This window comes from Molothrus ater, chromosome 5 (assembly GCF_012460135.2).
Source record: "Molothrus ater isolate BHLD 08-10-18 breed brown headed cowbird chromosome 5, BPBGC_Mater_1.1, whole genome shotgun sequence".
Classification (NCBI taxonomy): Eukaryota; Metazoa; Chordata; class Aves; order Passeriformes; family Icteridae; genus Molothrus; species Molothrus ater.
In genome coordinates this window covers 3658173-3685268 of record NC_050482.2, presented here as the reverse complement: position 1 = coordinate 3685268, position 27096 = coordinate 3658173, and the positions used below count along the sequence as shown (strand labels likewise).

The following is a 27096-nucleotide window of genomic DNA, read 5'->3' as shown; positions in this document are numbered from 1 at the left end:
CCGCCAAAATCTGGTAGGACAATACCCCGCCGGGCCAGCGCTCCGCTTCCGCTCCCTGAACAATGGGAGTTTACACAACTGCAGCCCACTTGAGGTTTCTGCCTTGCTTCATGGCTGAGCAACGAGACCCCAAATGTTACAGCTCTGCCTAATGTCCTTGGCTCTGTCCTGCTTTGGAAGGAAACATGCAGCGGCCTGTGCTGCCAATGCTATTTCCTCTCTCGCTTGTCTTTAAAGGTCTCTTTTCCAACAGCTGATCGGCTCCGCAGCTCCGGGGAGGACGTGAGATCCGGCTGGCCCACGAGCTGGCTGGTATGGCTGCGTGCCATGTTGTTGTTTGTATTGCTTTCATTTTTCTGGCGTTACTTGGCTCTTCCACGAAACTTGTTTTCATCCTGAACTATGTGCTCATTACATATCCAAACGCCCACGCGAGGTTTTGCATGAGGAAACTCGAAACACACGCGCAGTAGAGAAGCAAGTTTCTGATGGTGGGGGGGGGGGGGATGAGATATTTATCTCGAGGCTGACAAAAATTTGTAAAATCCCCAAGTTTCCTGCAGTTGGGGTTCCAGTTCGCTGATGACAAGCATGTGAACGCTGTCTGTGCATCCTCCTGGCCAAGAGATGTGGGGAACATCTCTTGTGGTCACCTTGGCCTTTCCCAGCAACTCCAGCTACTGTCCAAGGCACACATCCAGGGACCTCCGAGCTCTCTGGCAGGCTGGTCCCTGAACGCCAAAGGGACCTTCTGCTGCTAGGAAAGCTCTCACTTCCCCTGTGCGGCCCCATCCTCAGAGAGCAGCCAGCCACAGGCAGCACAGATCCACCCAGCCAGCTCTGGGCTGGGAGGCACCAAAATGTGCTGCAGGGTTTCAGTGAGGTCCCAAGTGAGGGGGGCAGAAGGAGGAAAACTCTGCACAGGGGTTGCTTCATAAGGACAAGGAAGCTTGTGAAGGGCCTGGAGCACAAGTCTGATGAGGAGCAGCTGGGGGGAGCTGGAGGGGCTCAGCCTGGAGAAAAGGAGGCTCAGGGGGGAACTTCTCACCCTCTACAGCTCCCTGACAGGAGGGTGCAGCCAGGTGAGGGTCAGTGTCTGCTCCCAGCAATGGGATGAGAGGAAATGTCCTCAAGTTGTCCCAGGGGAGCTTTAGATTGGATATGATGGAAAATTTCTTGACTGAAAGTGTTGTCAAGCACTGAAACAGGCTGTTCTGGGTAGTAGTGAAATCACCATCCCTATAAGTACTCAAAAATCATGGAGATGTGGCACTTGGGGACATAGTTTAGTGGTGGGTTTGGCAGTGCTGGGTTAATGGTTGGATTTGATAATTTTAGAAGTCTTTTCCAACCTTAATGATTCTGTGATTCCATGTGTAAGTACCCTCTTTGCAGTCCTTTGCTGCAGCAATGGGTCTCAGTCACTGCTGGAGGTAGGATGAGGCATGTTGGTGCCATTGGGCTCCCCACATTGCCCAGATCCAGTGTTACATTGGCAGAGCAAGCACAGCACAGGCCTGGACCAGCACAGTGGGCTTCAGATTTTCTGTGTTTTCTGAGTTTTCTCCCCCTCTTCTATGGCCCCGTCACCAGCTGCCCTGGTTGGGATACAGAGAGCTCATCTGGAGGCTGCAGGCCATCCAAATCTACAGCACAACACTGCCCTGCACATCACGCTCCTCCCCACCGTGCTCTGTCCACTCTGAGAGAGTGTGGAAAAAGCCTCTTCTCCAGCAGCCACTGGTGACTGCACAGGACTGGGCAGGCTGTGCTGGAGGGACCAGAGGGCTCAGCTTGCAGCTTTGGATTGCTCTGCTTCCTCACAGCCTTCCCCGCTGCCTGTGCTGCAGTTGAATAAAGATTTTCCAGGGCTGTCAGTACTGCGTATTTCACCAGCATTCCCTTCACTTTAAGTCCAAAATGTGCTAAAAATACGCTGGCTTGGCATCCAGGTCTTGATTCAAGTGGTAACAGGATATTGGGCAGAGAAATCCTGGGGTGGTTTCACTGTGCAGCAGCGAGCTGCTGGCTCTTCCTCCTTTTCCTCCTCCTCCTGGCTGCTGCAGGGCTGTTATCCCCACTCTCAGCCCCCTAAATTTCATATTCAGAGGTCACAGGTTTTACATGGCATCACTCCCCTTGGGGTGGCTGTTAGCAAGGCTCCAAACACTAAGGTGACATCTCTTCCCCTGGGGTTGAGAATATTATCAGCAAAGTATTTGTTTTATTATTCCTGTGGTAATTTTGGGAGGGGGATGCCTGCAGGCTGGAGCTGGGATAAGTGAAGTCTGAAATGCCACTGGAAGGCCACAAACTTCAAAAGGCTTCGTTAGTGAAGCAGCAGAAGGAGATGTGCATGTCTGTGCCTCATCCATGGATTTTGTTGTGTTGTTGCTGAGGCATGTGGCTTTGATACCAGTGAAAACACAGTGAACCCCCTCTGGGAAGGGGTCTTGAGATGAAGTGCTTCCTGCTCCCCCTCGCTTTTGAAACACCCAGTTGATGTTCAGCCTTCAAGGCTGCTGAGCGAGTTTTTCATCCGCAGGCAGATTTTGCTGCCACATTCTCACTCACTTTCCTAAAATAAAGGGGGAAAAAAAAAAAAAGAATCCTTGTGCTAATTTAATCTAGCCAAGCATCCTGCTGTCCTGCCTCATAATATCTCTCCAATCTGTCATTTCCAACAGACAGTGGTTTTATTGGTTTGGCTTTTTTTTTTTTTCCTCCCCCTGCTCTTGAAATATCTCCCCTTCTTTCTCAAGTAGCCCAGAGCTCCCCCAGGGGTGTCCCAAGTTTTCCCCTTGCTTTGGTGGGAGCTCTGGGTGAAAACATCTCCCTTCTCCAGGAGAAACCCTACAACAACTTCAGACAGAGAAAAGCTTGCTAAAGAATGCCCAGCTTATGTGCTGGTCCTGTCGGTGCTTCATTGATGGAGGGACTCGATGGTCTTAAAGGTCTTTTCCAACCTTAACAATTTTATAATTCCAGAAGCTGGTGCAGGATCAAACCTCACTGGGTTTCTCTTGATCTCTCTTCTAATTACCCTACCCACATGGGACCAGGGAAGGGGCATTTGGTAATTAGCACTCCTCAGCCCCCTGAGCCCCTCAGGGCACCCCCTGAGCCCCTCATCCCCACAGCACGTTCCTCAAACTTCTCAGCTCACCTTTGTTTAGGTGAACCTAGACAAAAAAAAACCCTTGAGCCCCTCAGGGCATCCCCTCACACCCAGAGCCCCTCTGAGCCCCTGAGGCCACTTCAGCTCCATGGGGCATTCCTTGAGTCCCTCAGAACATCCCCTCAGACCCAGAGCCCTTCTGAGCTCCTCAGGCTGCCTCAGCTCCATGGGGCATCCCCTGAGACCCAGAGCCCCTGTGAGCTCCTCAGGCCACCTCAGCTCCATGGGGCATCCCCTGAGACCCAAATCCCGCAATACAGATCTCCAATACAGCCCCTGTGAGCTCCTCAGGCCACCTCAGCTCCATGGGGCATCCCCTGAGACCCACAGCCCCTGTGAGCTCCTCAGGCTGCCTCAGCTCCATGGGACATCCTCTGAGTCCCTCAGGATATCCCCTCAGTCCCTCTGAGCATCCCCTGAAGGCCTCACGGCCCCTCAGCCCCGAGGGGCAGCGTCTGAACCCCTCAGTCCCACAGAGCAGCACCTCAGCCGCCCCCGAGCCCCCTCAGACCGCCCCCACCCCTCCCGGAGCGGCCCCTTTAAGAGCGCGACCCCTTTAAGAGCTTGGCCCCGCCCCCCGCGGTCGCTGCCGGGCCGCTGCTGACAACAAGATGGCGGCGGCGGCGGGTCCGGCGGGCGCTGAGAGTCGCGTGTTGGGCTACAGCCTGCACCGCTGGAGCAGCTTCTCCTCCACCTACCTGCCCGAGTGAGTGCCGGGCTCGGCAGCGCGCCTGGAACGCGCTCCGGGCTCGGGTCTGGGGGTGGCCGGGCGGCTGGGCCTGTGTGCGGCCTGCGCGGGCCCCGCGCTGAGGCCCGCGCGGGGAGGCCGCGGCGGGGGGAGTGGGACCGGAGCTGTGTGTGAGCGGCGTTCTGTGTGTGGGAGGGCTCTGTGCAGCAGATTTTGGGGGAGCCGTGTGTTAGCAGGGTCTCTACAGGAGAGTTTGGGGTGGCTGTGTGCAAGAGGGTTCTCTGCAGCAGCGTTTGGGGGGCTGCGTTTGACGGAGATCTGTACTGCGGGATTTGGGGGTGTTAGTGGGGCAGGAGGTGCTCAGCAGGGCTGGAGGTTCAGGGACAGGGCAGCATCACTTGGGCCTGTGTTTGGGGCAGTGGTTCATGAAGAGATTTGGGAGGAGTTGCGTGGAGCAGAAGGTCTGGGCTTGCAGGTTTTTGGGGTGGTGAGTTAAATGGGGAGGGCCTGGAGAGTCGCGTTTGGGGGTAGCTTTAGGACGAGATACGGGCAAAGCAAAGTTGCAGGTAAAGCTGCCCCCAGATTTGGGGGAAGAACAGGTGCCGGTTTTGGGGAGGCTGGTCAGTTACTGGGTGAAACGAGGAGGAGAAGGGTCAGTGCCCCACCTGCCCTGCCCTGCCTCGCCTCTGTCAGGTGCTCGTGGGCTCTGTGTTTTTTGGCAGCTGGGTGTCCTGTCCTGCCCCTGACCTCTGGAATGCTGGGCTGTGTCCCCTGCTGTGTGTGGCTTTAGGGGAGAGGGGTCACCTGCTGCTCTAATCGCCTGCCTCTAGGAATTTGGGGCTTGGCAGGAGCTGTTAACAGCCATCGGTTTGTGCTGCTGTACCAAGTGATCCCATTCTCTGTTGACGTCCAGCTGCAGCCTGTGGAATCCCTCTAGTGCTGACAGTCAAGTTTGGAGTGACCTCAGCGTGGTTTAGGTGTGATGTTTTTGGTACACCTTTGGGATAAGCCATCCTTGGTGCTGGAATTCGGGAGGACTGCTGGGGTCACAGCACAACGAGGTCATTATGGGCTGTCGAGACTCATCCCATCATCGATTGTGCTGCATTTGCTGACCTTTGATTGATGTATCCTCAACTCACCCGCTATCAACAAGTGACAGAGTTGCCTTAGTTGTTAATTATTAATGCCCTCAATTATCTCCACTTTGCAAAATGAGATAAACCTCTAAATCCAGTTTTTTAACTGAACTCTGAATTGTTTTATTTTTCTGTATATTTTCTGTGTTAGATGTGAAAAGAATTGGTTTCTTCTCTAATTGTTAATCTTTGGTGGTAATTAAGCCATCCCTTTACCTTTCCTGTTTAAACAGCTTGCCCTTAGGGTGCCTCTTTCAGGTCTCTGATGATCTTGTAGTTATTTCTACTGGCATTTCTGGCTTTGAAAATCTTGTTTAAGTGTTGGTCCCTGAGGAGAGGGGTGACAGTCCATTATTGATCTCAGTGATGCTATACAAACACAGAGTATTGTCTTTGTCCTTGATATTCCTTTCCAAGGCTCCCATTAGTCCCTTTTTGCTACAGACTCGTGTCAGGAATTAAGTTTCACGTGGCATCTGCAGTGCTGCCCAAAGTCCTTAATGCCTTCCCTGATACAAATTCCCATTCCTGTAGCTGGGGTGGTATTTTACAAACGTGTGACCTTGCATTTGGCTGGCTTTAAGATGTTGTTTAAAAGTGCTTGTCATCAGTGAAAACAATTTTATCTGCTTTTAAGCACTGTAATCCCAGCAATGGGCTTGTTCTCTGGTGTGCTGACCTTGGTCTGAGGGATTCTGGTCTTGCTATGGAGGTTTTGGTTTTTGCTTGCTAACTTTTTATTCCCATGGCCTGGGAGAGAGCTGGAATTCAGTCTGAATTGGAAGGGAGAGGCTGGGACCTGTAATTTAAGATCAGCATCTCAAAAAGAGAAAGTTTAATAAGAAATGGATGGGAGGGTGGTTTTGGGGATGGACTGAAGATGGAAATCTTAAAAATTGCTGGGACAAGACCATAACACCCTGTGGGATCAACATGCACACACAGCTAAAGGTTCTCTTAGTATTTAATATGCAGAACAAAATGATGCTTGTCTGGAAGAACTTGATCTTAGAGGATGTTTTCCATCCTGCATGATTCTATGACATTGGGAATTCTGGTTATGCTCTAGTTTAAATAAATTTGCTGGCTTAGCTAGAAAGAAACCACTTTGACCTTTAAGGAGAAAAGGGGCTCTGCCCTCATGTGTGTAGAGTGAATATACAACTTATTAAATATTATTGATTGTTGTTGGGAGTTGTGGTATTGCAGGCAAAGTGCTCAGGGAGAAGCAGCAGAGGAGTAAAGCATGATTTAAACACATGCCTTAAGTAGTTGTATGGTTTTAAATGTAAAACCAAGTTCTGGAATGGAAAACTTCCATCACTGCTGACCAGGGAGGAAATTAGATGTCTAGTGACATCTCACCTGCTTATGTGGTGCTGAACTGACATTGAAACTTTTCAGAACACTGAAATCATCTGATAACCTCTCTTTTAATTAAAAAAGCCTAAACAAAGCCAAACAAAAAGTGTTTTTCAAAGGCCTTTCTGGTCATGCTCTAGTTGGGGATCAGTAGTTTATTGAAAAGCACTCATTTTCTTTAATGGCAGAGAAGCTTCCTCTGCTGAATGCCAGTGTCTTTCCTCTTGCATTTGCTGGTGGTACTGGAGGATTAGTTAGTGCTGGATCCAGTTTCTGGCAGTTTTACCAGTGCTGCAGCTACCTGCATGTTTGCAAGGACCTTTCCAGACACTAAGTGAGGACTGTCTTAATGAAAAGAAATACTTCTCCTGTTTTTCAAGTCGCTGGAGTTGTCTATTGGTTTGTACCTGCAAGAAGACTGACTTGGATATTTATTTTAGGACCTGTGGGTAGAAATCAAAGATTTGGTCTGATAATAGTGGCTGTGTTGTAGGGGAGGTTGTGCCTTTGGGAAGAGAATTGATCCAGGAGGAAATTTGGTGTTGAAACATCTGATGCTTCCAGAGATGCTCTGCCTATGTGGAAGTGTGATGGCATTCACAGGGGTCTCAGGATGAGGGAAGAGATGAGGATCTGACTCCATGTTTCAGAAGGCTGATTTATTATTTTATGATATATATTACATTAAAACTATGCTAAAAGAATAGAAGAAAGGATTTCATCAGAAGGCTGGCTAAGAATAGAAAAAGAAGGAATGATAACAAAGGCTTGTGGCTCGGACAGAGTCCAGCCAGCTGACTGTGATTGGCCATTAATTAGAAACAACCACATGAGACCAATCACAGATGCACCTGTTGCATTCCACAGCAGCAGATAATCATTGGTTACATTTTGTTCCTGAGGCCTCTCAGCCTCTCAGGAGGAGAAATCCTAAGGAAAGGATTTTTTCATAAAAGATGTCTGCGACACGGAAGCACCAGTTCAGCATTGAGAGGCTTCAGCTTATCCAACCTGGAAAATGATCAGCCCAGTCCATTGCCTGAGACTGCTCTGTCAGATCCATTCCTTGTCTCTCCAAGGTTCCTCCCTGGAAGAACGGAGCCTCAGGAGAGGCTGCTCCCTGATGCCTCACATGGGGCTGGCCTAGGGATTGTCCCAGCATGGCAGTGTCTTCACTCCAGTGACGCAAGCAAGTGCTGGTGTCTTTAGACATGCACAGAACCAGGGAGATGGGCTCAGTCCTCTCCCTTCTCTGCCCTCCTGCAGGAAGTGATGAGCTCAGTCACTTTGTTTCTTTCTGGACAAGGAGGGAATAAAGAGTTGTAGAAGGTAATGCAGGCCCTGCTCTAATTTGGTTTTTTGTTGTTTTTTTTTTTTCCCTTTGGTAAGGAATAGAACCAGGAGCTCTTGCTCTTCACTGAGAGAAGCACTTCATATCCTGACTTTTTTAGTGGCTTGTTTTTGTACCTGCTCCAGTTTGAACTTCCTCCTGAGGTGAATGAGAGGTGAAGTGCTGTGCTCTGTGTGATGGCAGCTTTGTACCCTTTTTTATTGCCAGATTACTGCATCCTGGGGCTGTGGCTTCTAGTGGCTGCATCAGCCTCATGACTGATAGCATTTTGTGTTTGATAATGCGCTCAGGTCCTTCTGTCACTGTTTTATATGGCTGAAATCCCACTTCAGAGACTAACAAGAGCTTTTTGCTGTGTTCCTCTATTCACATACTTCAGTGAGGAATGTTCATCCTGTTTCTGTTGCTCAAATTTTCAGTCTTCAAGTTTTCCTGCATGGAATCTCCGTAGAGGAAGAGCAGGATATTTCCTATGTTTGACTCCAGGATTTTTAATTAGTGTTTTGTTTATTTCTTGTGCTAAGGTTGTTATTAAGAATATAAATTAAGATTGGTTTCTTAGCTGATAATTAAATACCATTAGCAACCTCTTAGTTGGTGTCACTTTTTCACTGCAACTCACTTTTATCTATTAAATGATCAACTTCAGTTGTTCAGAGAATTCCAGTCTTCTCCAGTTTGATGCCTTGAGTGCTGTCCTATGCTGAAGGCTGAATAACTCTCTTGTCCCTTTCCTAGGAAGTAGCCTGGGGCAGGGAAGGATCTAGTTGATTTGTTAAAATACACTCAAAATTTTATTTTTTCATCAGTTTTCTGTATTCCCATCAAACTAGGGGAAGAAAACTTAGTGTAAGATACTTTGATAGTAAAATATGAGTGACTCATAGGCTTTTCAAGTGAGTATGCAAATTTAACTTTTGCTTTCTAGCTATGAGGATGTAACAGCAAGTTCCTGGCCAAACTAAAATGTACTGCTGTAGTGGTCTACTCTGAAAGAAGTGTACTCTGATGTTTTCAAATCTTGCAAAACCTTATCCAGAAGGTGAAGAGAACACATGCAGCAAACTTTTTGGGGTAAAGTCCATGAGGATTAAAAACAACACAGACCTAAATAAACAAACAAAAAGCCCCAGGTGAAAAATAACCTGAAGTCCAGCTCCTGTGCTCGCTGAGATTTTTGTAACAGGAAAAAACATATGTTTGTGGCCAGTGAAATGTGGTTCTCAGTTTCTCCTCCAACCACATGAAACAGATGACTCAGATCTGTACCATAGAGGTTCATAAATCTCCTTGTAGATGCATCCAGCTCTTGAAGAATCTCCTGTTCAGGCTGAGAGCAGTCATGACTAATGAAAAGGTTTATTTTTAATATTATGTTCCCTGAAACCAAGCTCTGTTCCCTTTACAAGGCAAGGATACCTTCTGCTGAGGTCTAAGCAGTTTAAAGCCATCTAAACCAGACCCAGTGGTGGAAGAGTTGTAGAACTGTGACTTTGAAGTTTTTTGCACTAGTAATAACCATTAATGTACTTTTTTTCAGCTTATGTTATCAGCATTTCTAGCTTTACTTCAGTATTTTGACGTAGCCAATTCACTTCCCTTGTTGTAGTTGCTTTGCCTTTAGCTGGGGAAAGGCACAGGGTCTGGCTCTGTAACTGCTGATGACTTTCAATATTGATCAATACTTCCAGCATTTCTTAAAATGAGCAGGGATGCAAACCCTGGCTAACCAGTGAGCTGTGCCACTCCTTGCCTCTCTGGGTACAGAAATGCTCTCAGTTCTGCTTTTTGTCCTTTTCAGTGGCCAGTGGAAAATATTTTTTCAACTCTGCTTGTCTGTGTGGACTTTCTGGATGTTTCTAGACAACCTCTTGTTCTGACAGGCATTTTGCCTCTTGTTTACATCACTTCTGTAGCCTAGGTTTTTTCTGTGAGTGCTGAAATTCAGTACTTACAGAGCAAAGTATTTCTGTAGAAAATAAAGTTGCCTAGCCATTGAATGCATAACTATAAAATGCTTCTTTGGTGTCTGATAAAATTAATTAGTGAGAATGAAAAATGTCAGAGGTGGAGGCAGTGAAAAAAATCACAAAATTATGAAGTTATGAAGGATTATGACTTATGATATATCTCTTGCTCCCCAGGTAAAAGCACAAGTGCTGTAGTATGAGGAGAAACCTCTTTAGGCTGCAGTTAAAATATAGATGTTATTGAAGAGATTAGACAGGTTTGTTCACTGGCAGAAGGAGGAAGGTGAAATGCTAATTGCTCAGGTTCCCTGGTGTGCCCAGCCTGGCAGAACCTGTAGTGCTCTGATGTTCAGCCTATTCTGGGATGGCATTTTACAGAACATTAACAATGTAAAATTTTCATGGGAGGTGTTAACACCATCAGATTGTGGATCATTTGCTGTGTATGTTGCTGTATAGCCTGGGAGTTTAATAAAAGTTTTCCAGCCTTTAATTACTAATTACTGGTGTAAAGACTAACTAGTCATTAAAACAGAGTTTTCCTTGAGATAAATGTTACTGTTCAGGCATCACATACAATCTGCTTGGTTTTTTTTTCTTTTCATGGCAAAGAATATGGTTTTTAGTTCTGTACATTCATTATTTTTTTATCACATTGCTGGTAGAATGATCAGGTTTATCACCACCACCGATTTTGTGATCTGATCCTGATTTTTTTGCTGAGATTAAGTGGTGTGGGTAGCACTGATTCCATCACTTACATAGATGGTGACTTGTTCCAAAGCAAGCCAGTACTTGACTTCATTGCATGTTAATATAAACTTGTAAACCCAGATGTAATTTTGCTTTTTTTGCCTGTTGAATTTTGTGGGAAGAGTGAGCTGTAAGTTCACTGGGTTTGAATTCCATATACACCAGTTACTGGAAGGGGAAGAGGAACACTGAAGATGTAGTTTGTTGCTTTAGGTAGTTGCTATTTCAGTCATTCCTTCCAACTCAGTGTGCATAATCCTTGAGAAATTATTTCCTGAATCAATTTAAATCAAGGAGCACAACCATTTATTTAAGTTGAGGACAGCAGCCTGCATGTCTGAATTTAAACTGCAGTTGCAGTCTGGCTGATAGCACTTGCTCTTCCTTTGCTGGCACCTTCTGCTGTTCCTGGAAAAGAACAGGATCTTCATCATGGACAAAAATTGTGCTCTGGTCAGTTTGAATTTGGTGGTGTTTTCCTTGGTCTTCCCTGCCTTTCCTCCTGAGACTGGCTGGGTTCATAATGTCATGCTCAAGCTCTGGGTAGGTGCCTGAAAAAACAGTGAAACTCTCTTTAGGACATGACCTGTATTTTTCTGGAATCCTTTTCTGTCAGTACATAGTTTAAACAGCATTTGGCTGTTATGGTAATTATATTTAAACAGCAATTTCCCAGCCTGTTCTGCACTTGAAAGTTTTATTAGTATAGAGATGCTCTTAACACAGAGTGTTAAATTGGAAGTAAAAATTTGGGTTAGGTAAATTGACCCATGAATAAGGAGTTGATGAATGAGTTCCCACTCCACTCTTATGTGACACTGTACTATTGCTAACTTTCAATTTTGTCTTCTAAAAATCCTCGTTTCTGCTACAGGATTTGGAAACTGCCAAATAGGAAAGTAATTTTGGCCTGGGAAGTGCTGTATCCTTTAGCATGAATTATGTGTATTGATCCAAAATAAGGAATTATTCCCTAATGTAATCCAGGGTTAAATGTTTGACCTGTACTGCGTTTCTCCACATAACCAGCACTTAACAGGCTGAAACTTCTTTTCTTCCCAGATCAGTATTTTGTCTTCTGCATTCCCTGAGTTGCACTGTCAGTGAGGGAAGCTTAATTTTGAAAGGAAAACTGTGAAAGTTTTCCCACCTGGAACCAGGAGGCATTTTCCATCGAGTTTTGGTGGAAACATTTCCAAACCTGACATCAGTTTGGGCATGAGGGCGCTTCAGTCTGTTTTGTTGAACGTAGTCTGCTTTAAATTCTTTTACAGGCATCAGTTTTTTGGGTGAACTTTTACTGGGTGTGAGGTTACAGTGCTGATGAGTATTAAAGATGTGTTTATGGCTTACATTTAGCAATGTATATCTTTACATATCATCACTCAGTCTGGTTTTGTGGCTTCCCCTGAGTGGAATTATTACAGATATTGTGGAATATAAGAGCATCCTTGCACTGTTGTGAAATCGTGGAAGGCCTTGATCTACTTCCTGGCCTTTGTTAAGTTTTTCCATATGTGCATTAGTCAAGCAGAAATACTCTACTGAGCTTGTGATGCTTCCAAAATACAGCACAGGGAATTTACATAGATGTGTGCTAGACATTGCTTTCCTCTAATCTACTTAAAAAGCATCTGTCCCATCCCAGGGAAAAATGCTTTTGGAAATAAGAAGTGAACAGTGCTGAAGTGGGCTGCTCCACCAGAGTTTTGGAAGATTTGGAAAGTCCAAGTTTTTGTGGTGATTCCCTGTGTCCACACGCAATCCAAACTATTTTCAAACCAGATAGGAGATTTTCTCAGAATGAAAACTGAATGTTGTTATCCAGTGGTTGTGGGTGGTGATATTTGTTTTAAATTCTGGAGGATTTTACTCCAGTATTTTATCTATTGGCTACAAATTCAGTCAACTGAAGAGTGTAGTCTCTTCATCTTTATCCTTGAGTCTTGAAGGGCAGAATTCATGCTATTCTTGGTCTTTTTATTAAGCCAGGGATTTATTTCTACTCAGGGAGTCTTCTGGTGTCTCACCTAAGCTTGGTTAAAAGGCAGGAATTCAGATATCCTTGAGTGCTAAAATAGCCTTACTGAGGATAACAATGTGTACAAGTGGACATGTGTAATACATGTACAGGTGAGCACAGAGTATGACATGAGTAAAGGAAACTGCATCAGATGATCTTATAATCACTGAGTTCACTAATACCACTGGCATTTTCAGTTATTTTCTTATTAAAAAACCAGACATTAATCGAAATATGTGGAAAAGATCTGTTTTAGTGATCTAACAATTTTTAAATTCAAATCCAAAGTTAGTACAGAGAGAGAACGAACCTTGGTAATTTTTCAAGCTTAGCAGATTCTCATCATCACTTAGCAGTGAAATTGCATCTAAACCATAATCCCTAAATGTTGGGACAATTAGGCTGGTAATCATCTGTGATGCATGAAGTTACTGTGGGTACCAACTTAAGTAAATAAGCCTGACTTTATTTTTTCTCCTGTTTGTTTTTCCTCTGTGCTAATATTGATATTCCCTGCCTGGAGCTGGGAGCTCTTGCCGCCAAGGATTTGAGTCTCACAGTGATACAGTCAAAAGTTTAATCCGTGATTTAGAGTTGTTGAGTGTCACTGGAATAGAAGTTATTTACTGGGCTCTGATAACTTGGAAATGACCTGAAGTTGTGCCAGGGGAGGGTTAGATGGGATATCAGCAAGGGATTCTTTACCAAAAGGGTTGTCCAGCCCTGGCTCAGCTGCCCAGAGCTGTGGTGGATTCACCATTCCTAGAGGGATTTAAGGACATGTGGATGTGGCACCTGCTGTTTAATGGTTGGACTTGGTGATCTTAGGGATTTCCCAACCCCAAGTGATTCTGTAACTTCCTGCACTACACTGCTGCAGTTTTAGTCATTATTGTTACTATTTCATTCCTGTCATGTCTCTAGGAAGAACTGATGAATCAAAAAAGTCTAGTTTTAGTCTTAACTAGATGGGGGGAGAGATAATAAAAAAGTACTTCTTAACTTGCCTCACTGGAAATGTCTGTGACAGGGTCATTTGCCATTTAAGGTTGGTCTGGCTGGGATGATAGGCAGCTTAAAAAACAAAACCAAACTTTTCATTGAAAAAATTGAGAACCTGATTTTAATTTGGCTGTTTCTAGGCCAGAACTAAGTAATCCCAGGTTTGTTGTTCCAGTGTGATCCGATGAATATATTTCTGTAAGATTTCTAAATTCTTCAGTTTATTTTTGTAATGTTGTATTTACTAAGCTATTTTATTTTTTATAGAAATAGGTTTATAATATACTGGATGACAGGGTGAGACTGGTGAGGACATGAAGGAAAATTGAACAGAAAGTTGGCCAGTCTCGTCACATTTTAATATTTAAAACTGTGCTACTGTGCATGTTCTATTCAAACTTTGTTTTGCTATGCAAGAGGTTAAGAAATCCTATATTGTAAAAAAGCAACCCCAAAGCCCCCCACTTTTTTCCTGAATGAATCTGAATAAAAACTTCCTGTTTTTACTGTGTTTCAATCAAGACATTTTCATGACTTTACATCCTTCTGCCCCTCTGAGCAGAGAACTTTTCCAGTGAGAAGGAGAGAAACTGTAGCAGAACCTAAAAAGTGGATTTTGACTTGCTTTAGGGGACAGCTATAGGTTCATGCAGGTTTTCAAACATTGCAGCCAGGTGGTTTGAAACCAGCATGGCTTTTAGTGAGTTATGGGAGTTGCAGGAGAAAAAAAAACCCCTCTATTTCTTTCCAGATCCATTGGGTTTTTAGGTGGTAAGTCATTTTTTTTCCCCTGTTTTTCTTGGTGAAGGCTGTGTGTACATTCCAGTGTCTAGGCTGGGCAGGATTATCTCCCTGGATGCTTTCTGCTGGCTGCTGTGAGGGTTCTGCATGTTTGGAATAGTTCGATCCTCCACGTCTTACAGTGGACTCAGTGGAAATTCTAGTCCATGTATTCCAGTTGCTGTGTTCTTCCCAGTCTCTTTTGGGATGGTTGTAGGAAAAACTAAAAGAATCATCACGTGGCCAACCCTGGAGCAAGTATTTAGTCCATTTCTAGCCAGTCTGTGTTTTCCTAGCACTCTGAGTGCCTTTTTGCAGTGTAATGGCGTGGTAGCTCTGTGGTTTTGAAGAAGAGAGTCTGAGTTCCAAGTCCTCTTAGTGCAGCCTGTGCCCTTTCCTGCACAGCTGCTCTCTGAAGAGCCACATGAATGTGCCAAGCAAAGAGAGTGTTTGGGATTTGTTTATTCTTCAAGACTTGTTCCTAAAGTCATGGATTTCCCTAATAGCAGCTCCATGAAAATATTTAGGTTAAATGCAAATTATAGCAGCCTTAAACCTAATTTGCAGCGTATTCTGCAAAGTCATCTTATTTCTCCCTTTCCCTCTGGAGCAAAGGAAGACCCTCCCTTAGTGATTGTCGTGCCTGAACCCACAGAGCTCTTTGCACAGAGAGGTCCCCAGGCATGGGGACATCTCTGTCATTCCAGCAGAGATCAGCCAGCAGTTGGCACAAAGGTTATGACAGTTTCTGTGTTGGTAAAAGGAAAAATTATCTCCTTCCAGCAGTTGTGAGACCAGTGTCTGCCTGGGTAATGAAAAGAAACTTGCACCGTGCTCTGCCAAGAGCTTTCTGCATGGAACCATCCACTCTAGTGATGGGAATGCTTACAGTGAGGCTTAGCTGCTGGGAGCTGTGCAGGCAGCCAGGTTAGGAGATAAGGCACACCAGGGCTGTCTCTGGAATTGCTTGTGGTGTTAGTAAATGGCCCCTCCTGCTTTGCTTTTCATAGCAGAGTTGCTAAAATTCTAAAAGCAGAGGGTCTAAAACTCTCAGCATCCAGAGTTCCAACATCACATCATCTCATTTTTTCTTTCCAGTGTGAAGGAGGGATTGGGAGTTCACTCCAGTGGGAGCCCCTTGTCCCAGTCCAGCTGCTCGTATTTTAGTCTCAGTTTGTGCTGGTGCTGGTATGAGCTGAGCTGGAGAACTGCTCTGATGAAATAAGTTATTTATGCAAATCTTTATTTTAGCTGCTGGTGTAGGGAGGGGGAGGAGGATCCTTTGCGAGTGGGTGGGCTGGTCCCTTTGGCAGTGTTGTAAATTTGTGCTAGACTTGATCTTGTACCCACAGCTGATGATGGGAAGTTCTCTCAAACCACCTTTAATGGGTTGCTTTTTTCACAGGAAAAGCTTGTGTAAAACCCTTGGCACGTGTGGTAGCTCGAGGGCTTACAAATACCTTTTTTAATGTCTTGTGAAAATGACATGGAAAGTCGTTGTGTTAATGGAATTTTCACTTCTAAAGTTTCTCGGATTTTAATCTAGGTGTCATATCTGCAAAGCCTCCCTCCGGGTACTGTGTAGGAGTTTTGTGATGTCCAGAAAAAGGGCTTTACATGGAAAAAGGCATCTGCTGTTAGGACATGCATTTGTTTGTTTCTTATTGCCTCACGGCTGCTGCATGCTGAGTTCCTCTGAGTCATAAATTTTCCTAAACTGTTATGGTAAATTGGCTTTGTACACATGGACTTCTGTCTTCAATGTTTGTTTAATCTTAATAAATTAATACCCCATGTATTTTCAACATTTCTAACTCCATTGATACTGCTATCTTTATCTTTCACATTTCTTTTTATCTGTTATTTTGTGTGAGCTTCCTGTCCCTTTTCTCTCGCTCTGTGGAAGGGTTTTTATCTTGTCTAGCTGTGCTGATTGAGATCTTCCTTGGTTGTGGCAAAACTGATCTTTGACCTGGAGAAGCAAACAAATCTGCTTCTAAAAATATGATATTTGGGATCTGTCCCAGGTACAAAATGCCTCTTTCCAGCTGGGCATAATCTGACCATGCAGCAGTGCCAATCCCTGCGAGTGTTGCTCAGTGTATGAGGAGTTTATTGTCTAATGTTTAAACAAATGTAATGGAATCATAAATAAAATTTATTCCGTAGGGTAGCTTGTCTTCTTGTGTTCCAGGATTAGGATAAAGTTCCATAAAGGAGAAAAGCCATACAGCATTATCTAGTTTGATCTGCCTTTGTATCCCTAAAGTGTTTAATATAAGATACATGTCTTTAGGTTTAGCATTTTTTTTTTTCTCTCCAGATGTTGAGGTATTAAGAATTTATTAAATACCATGTCTTGCCTATGGCATGGTACAGGAGACTGCAGGTGATTCTTCTCAAAAGCAAGTGTCTTGTGGTTTCTAATAGTGACTTAGCTTTCAAACTGGCAGCTTTTATTAGAAATTTGTGTTTCAGTTCCCAAATTCTTCCTTTTGCTTAGATTTGTTTGTTTTGTCCCAGTTGTTATTAAAGCCAGGGCCAGGTTTTCTCTTGTAATTGAGCCTCTTTGCGGTGCAGATGATGTTGTTAGCTGGATGCTGAATTATGCAGAGCCATGTTTTTTATGTTTGATGGGGTTGGAGCAGAGGGCAGTGCTGTTCCATTGCGTTTTCCCAAGTGGGGATGGGTGAATAAAGCAGCCACAGACCTGGATCGGTGCTGGCATCACTGTGTTAATAAATGCTGTGCTATGATGGCAATCAGCTAAAGGGAGGGGGGACTTCAGTTTTATTCCTGCACTGTGTGAAAATCCGGAGGTGTTCTCCAAGCCTGTGGATAGACACAGCCACTTGGCCAGCTCTCAAAAGTGCTCAGATTTAAGAGGCCACCCTGGAGTGGCTCCTGGCCGTGTCCCTTGTCCCATCATGGCACTGCCTGGATACCGTTGCTGCTGTGGTGATTTTGGGCTGCCCAGTGTGGAAAGAGCCAGCTGATTTCTGTCTGGTAATGCTCAACCTCTGACTTAACCTCTTTCCCTTTGGAGCTTTCATTGGAGTGCTTTTTCCTCCAGCCCTTTGTAGTAATCCAGATGCTCATGTTCTTTTCCTCCTACACAGCAGATGGAGATGGCAGAAGCCTTTTGATGACTGTTTCCTTCTTTTTACATAAGTTTTATGAGCTGACGAGTTCGTTAGTTGGAAGTGGTGAAGCTCACAAGCCCTGTCCAGCAGGTGGTGCATTGTCACCTTGCCAATAATTATATATATTTTAGGGATTTATAGGTTTGGTTTTTTTTTTTAGTTTAATCTGGGGCGTGAGCTTTACTGCAGGATTATAGAAGAGAAAGCAGATGTGTCATGTAACTGTCATGATGAATCTGTTTCATTTTAGCCAAAAAACTATTTTGAATTTATTAAATACCTAAGTATTGTACTATTTCAAAGTGAAGAAAGCAACTCAATTTTGCTGGTTGAAGACTTGAACTTCTACTTTTTTGTGTGTTGTTCAGGGCTTATAGCTCGTGAAAAATACTTGTTAAAATTTGGCATGGCTCTGGTGGTCATCTTTCTGTGCTCCAGGAAAGCTTAAGTGGGTTAGCAGCCCTTTATCTACCCTTCCAGTATTGCCTATCTACTAAAGGAGAGTTTTTGGCTTACTAACCCTCCAACTGCTCATCATTTTAACCTTATTGAAAAGTTCTTACCCTACTGAGTTGTATAAGCCCATTTTTTTCCACTTCATTACAGTCTTAGGCCTATGTAAATTCATCTGTTTTACATTTATGTCACAGTTTGAATTTTTTTTTATTTTGCAACTTGCAGCTCTGTTTCACAACCACAAAGCTCGAAGGCGTATTTTGATGGGTCCTGTAAAATAGCAATTTAGAAAATCTTTAATAAAAACGGGGGAAAACCTGAGTCTGTACCTAATGATTTAGTAGTTGCATGAGAATGTTACTGATCTGAATGTACAGCACATTTATTGGAGATGTAAAATATGCAGCTGTTACTTCAATTACTTTTGGCTTCTCGTTCTTAGGAATATCTTGGTGGATAGACCAAATGATCAGTCCTCAAGATGGTCTTCAGAAAGCAATTATCCTCCCCAGGTAAGCTCCTGAATCTGTGCTGCTCCATGTAATATATGCTGGGTTTTTATTTTATATGTAGGCTGCTGCTATTGACATGGACATATTTATAGGCTTCCTTCTCTGAGTAAAATGCAGGTTGTTGGTACATGAGATATTTACATTTCTAGCAAATTGTGATCCTTCTAGAAGTGCTTCGTTGCGGGGGAAGTTTCAGGTTTCCTCCTTGGCAGTCGTGGTCATGCTGGAAATAATCAAACCTTATGGTGAGATTAAGCTGCTAATGAGGCGTGCAGGTCCCCCTTTGTCAGCACTACTGGAGGCTGTTGTAGGTTCTTGGCCTTGAATCCCACATCTAAGGAGCTGGTATTTATTTTTCCTTATAGCATGTTCAGAAATGTGGCCTCTGGTTAGAGACACAAATGTCACCTCTTCTGCTGGTTAAGCACCTTATTAAAATAAGATTTGTATTGATTTTAGCATTTAATTTGCTTTCTTGCTATTATTAAGGTTGTTAGATTATCCAGAATAGTCTTTTCCACTTTTTTTTTTCCAGTGAATATTCTCCTTCTCTCTGTGTTAGATCTGTACCTTATTACTCTGACATGTTTGATCAGCTTCTATGTCTCTTATGCTGCTTGTTTTCAATTCTTTCTTTAAAGCACTGATACACAGCAGAGTGACTTGCACAGTGTCCCTCTCATGCAAATTTCTGCTTACTTACTTAGTTAATCCAAGTATTCCTCATGAGTGAAATCTCACAGGATCTTTCTCCAGGTAAATCTTCCTGCTTTGTCTTGGAGTTGTGTTAAAGATCCAGAGTCTACACTGGTGGCTCCCTAGAGCAGCAGGTCATCTGCTGCCACTGAAGAGCTTGCACCTGGATTTTCTGATCAATCCTTCTATGTCATTGTGTCTGTAAAATTAGGTTTTTGGGTTTTTTAGAGGAGAAGGAAGGTATCCTGTGTATTCTTTAAACCTGATTGTGAAGCCTGATATTGATCCTCTTGATGCCTCTGTGCATCTACTGCTCTTTGAATTTGATTATTTTACTTATTTATATTTTGATAAACAATGCAGGATTTTAATCCATAGCCTGAAGCAGTTTAGTCTATCTAGGAACTATGGATTGCAGAGTAATGAGTATTGAGCATGGATTGTATCCCAGCCTGTGCCATCCTTTACTTTCTTTTATGCAGGAAGCACATGCTTGTCTTGGGGTGCTTTTGTTCCCAAGTCAAGGTTGGCTCATGGTGTATCTTTGGACTGGGTTTTTCATCAGACATGAGCTCTTAGTTGTTGCTTAAATTCACTCTTTATTTTCTGAACCATCATGAACATTGAGCCTTTTTAAAAATCTGATTCTGGAATGGAAACACACCTCCTGTAAGTGGATGCTTTAGAATATTCCCAATTTATACTTAAGGCTGACAAGGAGTGATGCAGGTTATACTCAGACATGTAGATTAAGCAGGGATTAATTAGAGTGGCAGACTTCTGTACAAACCACACGAGCTTGTTAAAGAGATGTCTTCCAAAAATTTCATGTGTACAAGTCGTGACCTGAATGGAGATACTATTGCAGAGTGACTTGACTCCAACCCTGGAGAATTGGGCACTGCTCTGCATGCTAAGCAAGGCATTTAACACAGACTTCTTGGTAGGAGAGAGATGAATTAACACTGGCATTGTCTACCTGTGTGTCACATACCAAGACATATATTAGGTACCCAGAATTAAGGCCTGGCTTGCAAAAAAAAAATTCCTCATGTGGCAACTGAAATTGGCAAGAGAGTATTTGAGTTTTATTCTCCTGCTTACAAAACTAACAGAAAACGTAGCTGCCTGGCTGGAAAAGACCATGTTGCTGGATCCTCTTGCTTGAATCTTTGTATCTAAAAATGAGAATATAAAGTACTGTGTAGTTGCTCATGTGTTCAGCAAGCTCAATCCTAAACACTAAGTAAGAGAGAGCATGTATTTGCAGTGCCTTTATGCTATATAAAGTACTATATACTGCAGCTAATTCTCATGTTTCTAATCTGAGTGTTTAATTATTCATGTCAAGCATTTTTTATGGTTTAATTTCTCTGTTGAAAAATCAGCTGGAAAGAGGAAGTAGGGAATTGAAATCTGCAGAAGACTCCTGTGTGCAAAGAGTGCAGTTTTTGTTATTTCTGTGTATATAAAAGCAGTTCCCATTTGTGTTGTCTCATATTTGACAAATGAAAGAACTCCAGATTTGGTTGCATTTTGATCAAAATAATTCTTGCACCTTGTCCATTGAAAGACTGCCAAATTAAATGCACGAAAACATTTATATAGGTGTTCTGCTTCCTTGTTTTTTTCCCAGTGGCTGAAGTTGTTACAGCAGAATCTTAGCTTGGAAAACTTCAGTTGAAACAGTGGATGACTGAATTATAAAAGTGATGAGGAGAGAATTTGGGGAAAAATCAAGCTGAATAGTTCATATTCCAAAAAATGTTGATTTATACACATGACTTTTAATCTCTGGAATAAACATTCTGGATCCTGTAGGAAATGAAGCTGGAAAGCATTTTCTAGGTGTTGTGTTGGCAGCTCTCCATTTAAAAACTGGTCACTCGTGCGGTGACGCACTTGCTCAAGTGTGTGGGTGGCCATAATGGTCTGGACAGGAAGCAAACTAAAACTCAGGGAAATAAAGCTCTCCTTGTTCCCAGCTTTATTAGCTGAAACCAGGGCTTAGGCACAACACAAGGACTGATGTCCAGCATGCTCACTGTGAGATATTTTAATCAGCTCTGCAGCCCTGATCGCTCGTGTTTGTCTCCTCAGTGCCTCACCTTAATGCCAGGGTTTAGCAATTCCCTGCTGAGGTGATGATGCTGTGCTGGCTTAAGGGTAAAAATATGAGTGAGTCCCTAAACATTGGTTTATTCCCTTCCCTCATTGACTGAAACAAAACTTTTCCAGGCACCTTTTCTTTCAAAGCACGAATCAGAAGAACATAGGCAAAAACATCAAGATGTGTTCAGAAGCTCAATGAAAATGCAGTAAATGTTCTAAAGTCTCTACCAAACCTTTTTAAAAGGAGAAAGAAAATGAAAGTGGAAGTGTAGGCACTTGAAATGCTGCCACGTGACTATATTTAGTAAAGGGTTTTCCTGGCTTCATGGGTATGGTAGAGTTAAATAATTCTCATGGCCATGAAAGCCATCAGTTGGTTATGAATGAGTGCCAGTGAAAGGAAATACATCTGACAGCTGTTTTTCTGTTTATTAAACTAGATATCTTTCTTGAGTCTTGAAATAGATGACCCAGAAATTGTATATTTAATAACAAACCTGTTATGTAGTAACCTATTCAGGCAGGAGAGGGCTGATGGCTCTATTTTTAATGCTGTTCTCAGCTTACATTGGAAGTGTGAAGCAACGAGGCTGATGATGCTGAAGACCATGACCCTGTCAGAAAGGCTCATTCTGATGATTCCAGTGATGGTCTGATGTGGAAGACTCTGCAGAGCACTTAATTCCCCTGAGTGGCTTGATTAATAACATGTAGAACAAGAGCATAGATTTTTATTTAGCCACCAACTTAATTGTAAGAGCAATCGAGATTTTTGTGTGGTGGACAAGGGCAGCCCTTGTTATTTTGTGGGTTTTATTTTTACATGCAATGCAAGTTTCACTGTTCCCTAATCAAAAATTATGCTTGAGCAGAACTGGTTAAAGAGAAAGAAATTGGTAAAAGATTATGTGACTCTAATTGTACAGGCAGCTTGTGTAGTGCAGTTTGGAATCTAGTTCAGTATATTTGGTCACAGAATCAATTAAGTTGGAATAGACCTCTGAGATCAGAGTCCAACCCTTTACCAATCACCACCTTCTCAGTGCCAGAGTCCAGTTAAATGCCACATCCACTTGTTTCTTGGACACCTCCAGGGATGGTGACTCTGTCACCTGCTCCCTGGGCAGCCGATTCCAGTCTTGTGGAATTGTGAATTTTGAACAGTTGAAGATCATATGCATAAAGTTAGTGGCATTGTCCAAACAATTGGTTTCAGTTTTGTATCTGAAGACCAGTTTTCCTCTGACTTCCACGCTGCTGTGTAGATTGTATCAGGAATTAATTTAAACTACATTAATAAAATTTACACTGTTGGTGTGATGCAGCAGCCTACATATGGTTGTCATTAAATGGTAGCACCAGACCAGAGTTTTAAAAAGGTTTGGAATTTGCTGTAGCTCCCAGTGTGACAAGAATGGACTTGCTTTTTTTGGGGGGTGCATTGTAAGGAGCTGTTGAGTTGCTGAAGTGCCATATGTGACTCACTCTGCTCTTTGTGCATATTTACTTACAAAGGAGTTGGATCAGAAACCAGAAGTTTTCCTCTTCTGGTGTTTGTAGCATCTTTTTTATTAGTGTTGTGATCTGAGGCCTAACAACTGGGCTGAGGTTTTTGCTCAGTCATGCCAATTGGTATCTGTGTGCCATGTTCTAATGGACAAACACTTCTGTTATAATTTGGATTTCTGGAATACTGCATGAATACGTGGACATTAAATGTACTGATGTTACTCACAGCAATAAAATGGAAAAGTGTCAAATATCTTGATGTATTTGCCTGAAATCTCATAGACTTGTTCTGTTTCCAGGTTGAATAAATCACTTGATCCTACAGACACTTCTGTCACATCTTTTAGAGCTACAGAGAATAGTCTGTCACAGCTAAAATCCTGGTAGCAGTCCAAAAATATTCATGCAGCCAGCTGCTAGCAGCTCTTGAGGCACTGTGTTTTTTCAACATCAGTGAGGTTCATAGCTGGTACCCACACAGTGGCAGTGGTGTGTGTATAGAAACCCAAAAAGTACATCTCTGTATTTTTACATGTATCATTGAATTACAGAATAGTTTGTGTTAGAAGGGTCCTTAAACATCTCATTCCAGGGACAGCTTCCATTAGACCAGCTTGCTCCAAGTCCTGTCCAACCTGGCCTTGGACACTTCCAGGGATGGGGAATCCAGAGGGTCTCACCACCCTCACAGTAAAGAATTTATTCCTAATAGCTAATCTAAATGTATCTTCTAGTTTGAAAGACTTTCAGTTTGATGTGTGTGTATATGCATTATAAACCAGAAAAACACAAATCTAGGCACAGGTTTTTATAGCAGATCTGTTCTTTGTTTCCATATCAATCAGCAGATAATTCACAAAAAAAGGTTGAGTTTAGCTTTGGTGCTTCTATTTTCTGTAAGGTCTGCATGACTCAGCAGGTGGTGGGATGTGTGGAAGTGGGAAGGAGGGTGGCAGAGTTCCCTCTCCTGTCTGTAGGGTTAAGAAATCACTGCTGGCCATGTGGAGTAATTGCTGTGCCTTGCTTCCTTCCAGGCATAAAGGATTTAACTGCAGTCCTGGTTTTCTCTCCCTTAATTTAGGGTAAGAATTGAATAATGCAGGATGACGTTTGTGCCAAGTTTTTGCAAATCTTGTGTGGTACTTGAGAAAGTATGTGTTCATGGCCCAGGCATTAGGTTTGGGATTCCAGCAGGATTAAGAATTGCAATTGCTGGTAGTGCTGGCTTCACTTTTCCAGCTTTGGGAGAAATCTGTAGGGAAGATATGATGGTGTAGGAGGAGTTCTTAGACATTGTGTACTGTCTGTTCTGTATGGGAATTTTGGCAGCGGGCTGTGCCATGTATCAAGTGCTGCCTTGCTCATTAAAGGACCGTCCTTTTGCTTATTCTTTCCTTTTTTCTCTTTAGAAAATCAGTTTTCTCTATAGAATTTTAGTGGGGTTTTTCCCCTGAAGTTTGGGAAGTACTTTGAGACAGCAGCATGGCTTGCTGCTGCATAAACGGTGGGTTCTGACATTTAGGTGGATGGTATTCTTCACAAAAGTAGAAATTTCTCATTAAAAGCATTTGGAAAAGCACTAAAACGTTCTCCTGTTGTACTCCCACAGTGCTGCTACTGGTTTATTTTCTTAATTTTGAAAAATTTGAGATGATGGAAGCATCTTTGACAGTAAATCTGGTGTTAGTACCTATCCAGTCTGCATCCTCATCTGTAACTGCTCTGTGTACAAGTATTTCTCTGAATCTAAGCTTTTTGTAAGTATAGTAGGAACCAGGCATTGAAGTCAAACCTTTTTCTTGGTGCTCTCCAGAACAATATCAGTACTGCTACTAGATTGAGAATCATTTGCTTTATAGGGCTGAGGGGAAAAAAAGACTGAGAACTAAATGGATGAGCAAGTTTTTCCTGCTGCTCTCTGAAAAGTTAGCTTTCTAGGGTGAGATTGCCCTACTGATACACTTGTCTAGGATAGTAGATACTCTCCTAAGATGTTTAGCATAGGAGATACCACTCAGGATCTACAGAAAGCAGCCACACAGATGCAGATATCTACTTGATGCTGATGAAAGACCAAAACTCAGGCATCATGTCTGGCTTGGCAGTGCTGCTGCTTGGAGGACAGGGCCACCAGCAGAGCCTGTGGTGGGAGGTGTCCTACAACGTGCTGATCTGCTTGTGCTGGAGCCCTGATGACAGGGCTTTGTAACAAAATCCAGCAGGATGAGTAATTGTCATTCTGTGCTTTGCCTCTGTGGTGCACTGCTTATTTCTGAGAAATCAGGGAAGAGCGTGAAACACATTATTTTCAGATCTAAAACTTGATGTGTTCTGCAAGGTGAAAAAAGCCAAGGTGTCTCCAGATTCCCTCCAAGAGCTGTTTGGTAGGGGAAGGTACTTGGTGGTCCCTGATGAATGGTGCAATGCTTCCCTTCTCCTGCTTTTCCATGGGAACAGACCTCTTCCTCCAGCAGTGCTGCTGAAGCTGGTAGCTGTGGCCTGAGTATAAATAATCTAACTACTCATACACAGATTGTGTTCACCCAGTGTGAGAGGGGAGCAAATGTTCACAAGGGAGAACGTTTTCATCATTTTGCATGTAAAGCTCCTTTTCTGTAATTAAGTGGCTCAGTTTTATCTGGGATGGTTAATAAGCAGTTGGTTGTGCTGTTTGCCACACACCAAACTTTGTGTTAGTGGTTAAACAGCATCAGCCCAGAGAGGAAAAGTAATTTGATGTTCTCTTAGCATGTGGAACATACTGTATTTATCTAATTGTGTATTCAGTTTAGGTTTCATTTCAGGCTGTAGTGGGCGTTTGAATCTTCACTCTCTGTAGTTGGATCCTATTTGCCAGATTTCAGGAAGTCTTGAGTCCAACTTAAAGGAATGTATGTAAGCTCTGAATAGAATTGCTTGGCATAAGTAGTTCAACCAAATCTTTTTCCTAGGTAAACTGATTTAAAAATAGTATTTTTTTAAAACCTTTCCTTCATTCCAGGACCAATGAAAAAATACCATAATGAGGAGGTTTCATCTTCGCTTTTATTCTCTGGCTTTGAGTATTTGGAGGCTGTAGTGCTTCTCCCTTAGCATGTTTTGCAGCCTTAGCTTTAATATTCAAACTCACTGTTTTCTCTTCCACAGTATTTGATTTTGAAGCTTGAAAGACCTGCTATAGTCCAGAGCATCACATTTGGCAAATATGAGAAAACACATGTCTGCAATTTAAAGAAGTTTAAAGTCTTTGGTGGGATGAACGAGGAGAATATGACAGACCTCTTATCCAGGTAAGATGTGATTCCATCAGCTCTGGGAATCATAAAGGCTGGACCGAAATGCTCTTCCCCCTTGTCTCCCCAGCAGACACATGGCCAGCAGAGGGGCAGAGCTGTGGTTGTGACCCTGCCATTAGCTGCCCTCGTGTTTATGGTCAGGTCAGAGAGCAGCAATCCCAACACTCGCTCCAGGAGCCTTCCTTATCCTGCTCTAACCACAGAGGTTTGTGGAGAGCGCGCTTTTGGGGATTTGGAAGAGCTGAGTGCTGGGTGCAGTGTTGCTGGATTGCAGTTCCTTCCTTCCATGTGCATGAGGCATGGAAGAAATGATTCCCCAGGTGTAGGGGACTTTGAAGTAACTTTTAAAAGCCCAATCCCCTTGTCAAAACCCTTGTTGCAGCCTTAAAGATCTGAACTAGTCAGCTGATTTGCCTTTTTCACATGGGTGAATCAATCAAACAGGCAAGTGGAAACCTGCATTTTCCTTTGTTTAGTTGGATTTCATAGAGTTGTACTGATAGGTACTAAAAAAAGAGCCTTTGGGCTGTTCAGTTTATCCAGAACTTCTGAGTAGTTGCTAATGTAAATTTGCAAGAGCCTTTTAAGGAGTGTGCTGTTTCAGAAAGGGAAATGAGATTTAAAATTCAGGAGTACAAGAGATAAGAGTAGCAAGAACCAGTGTATTTTAGGGGGCCTACAGAGGAGAAGTCCATCGCCAGGGGTTCATCATCTGTAGTCAAGCAGAGTAGCCATGGACAAACATGGGAAATTCTATGTTGCAGGTATCATTCTAGACCATATAGAATCTATCCACAACCCTTCCCACACTTTTACCCTCTTTAGATAGATCTGTCTTGAAACTTGACTTCATTGCTGTTACAATTGTGGGAGGAAAAGTCTTTTAGAGTCATAGTAATTATTGGCATTTAATATTGTTTCACTTCTGCTGAAGTTTAATGAAAATCCTCATTTTGGGACCTGTACTTGTATTTTCAGTAAATATGGACTTAAGTTTCTTTATAAATTATACTAAGTATTTGATATTTTTTGAAAGCAATGCCCATAAATGAATCACAAAGCACTTTGTCAGGGTGATCATTTTGAGACCTGATCCATCTCCCTCTTGAGAATGGAAGAGTGCAGT

At 43.1% G+C, this 27096-nt stretch overlaps 1 protein-coding gene across 1 annotated transcript in view; it reads left to right on the top strand.

The window, feature by feature from the left end:
* Window positions 1-3786: 3786 nt before the first annotated feature.
* The window catches only part of MKLN1 (muskelin 1), a 102762-nt gene continuing 79452 nt past the window's right edge, over window positions 3787-27096 (top strand). Inside the window, exons 1-3 of the mRNA XM_036400521.2 lie at window positions 3787-3884; window positions 18288-18357; window positions 25822-25964. Coding sequence (XP_036256414.1) covers window positions 3790-3884; window positions 18288-18357; window positions 25822-25964 — 308 coding nt within the window. The 5' untranslated portion in view covers window positions 3787-3789. The remainder of the gene's footprint in view (window positions 3885-18287; window positions 18358-25821; window positions 25965-27096) is intronic.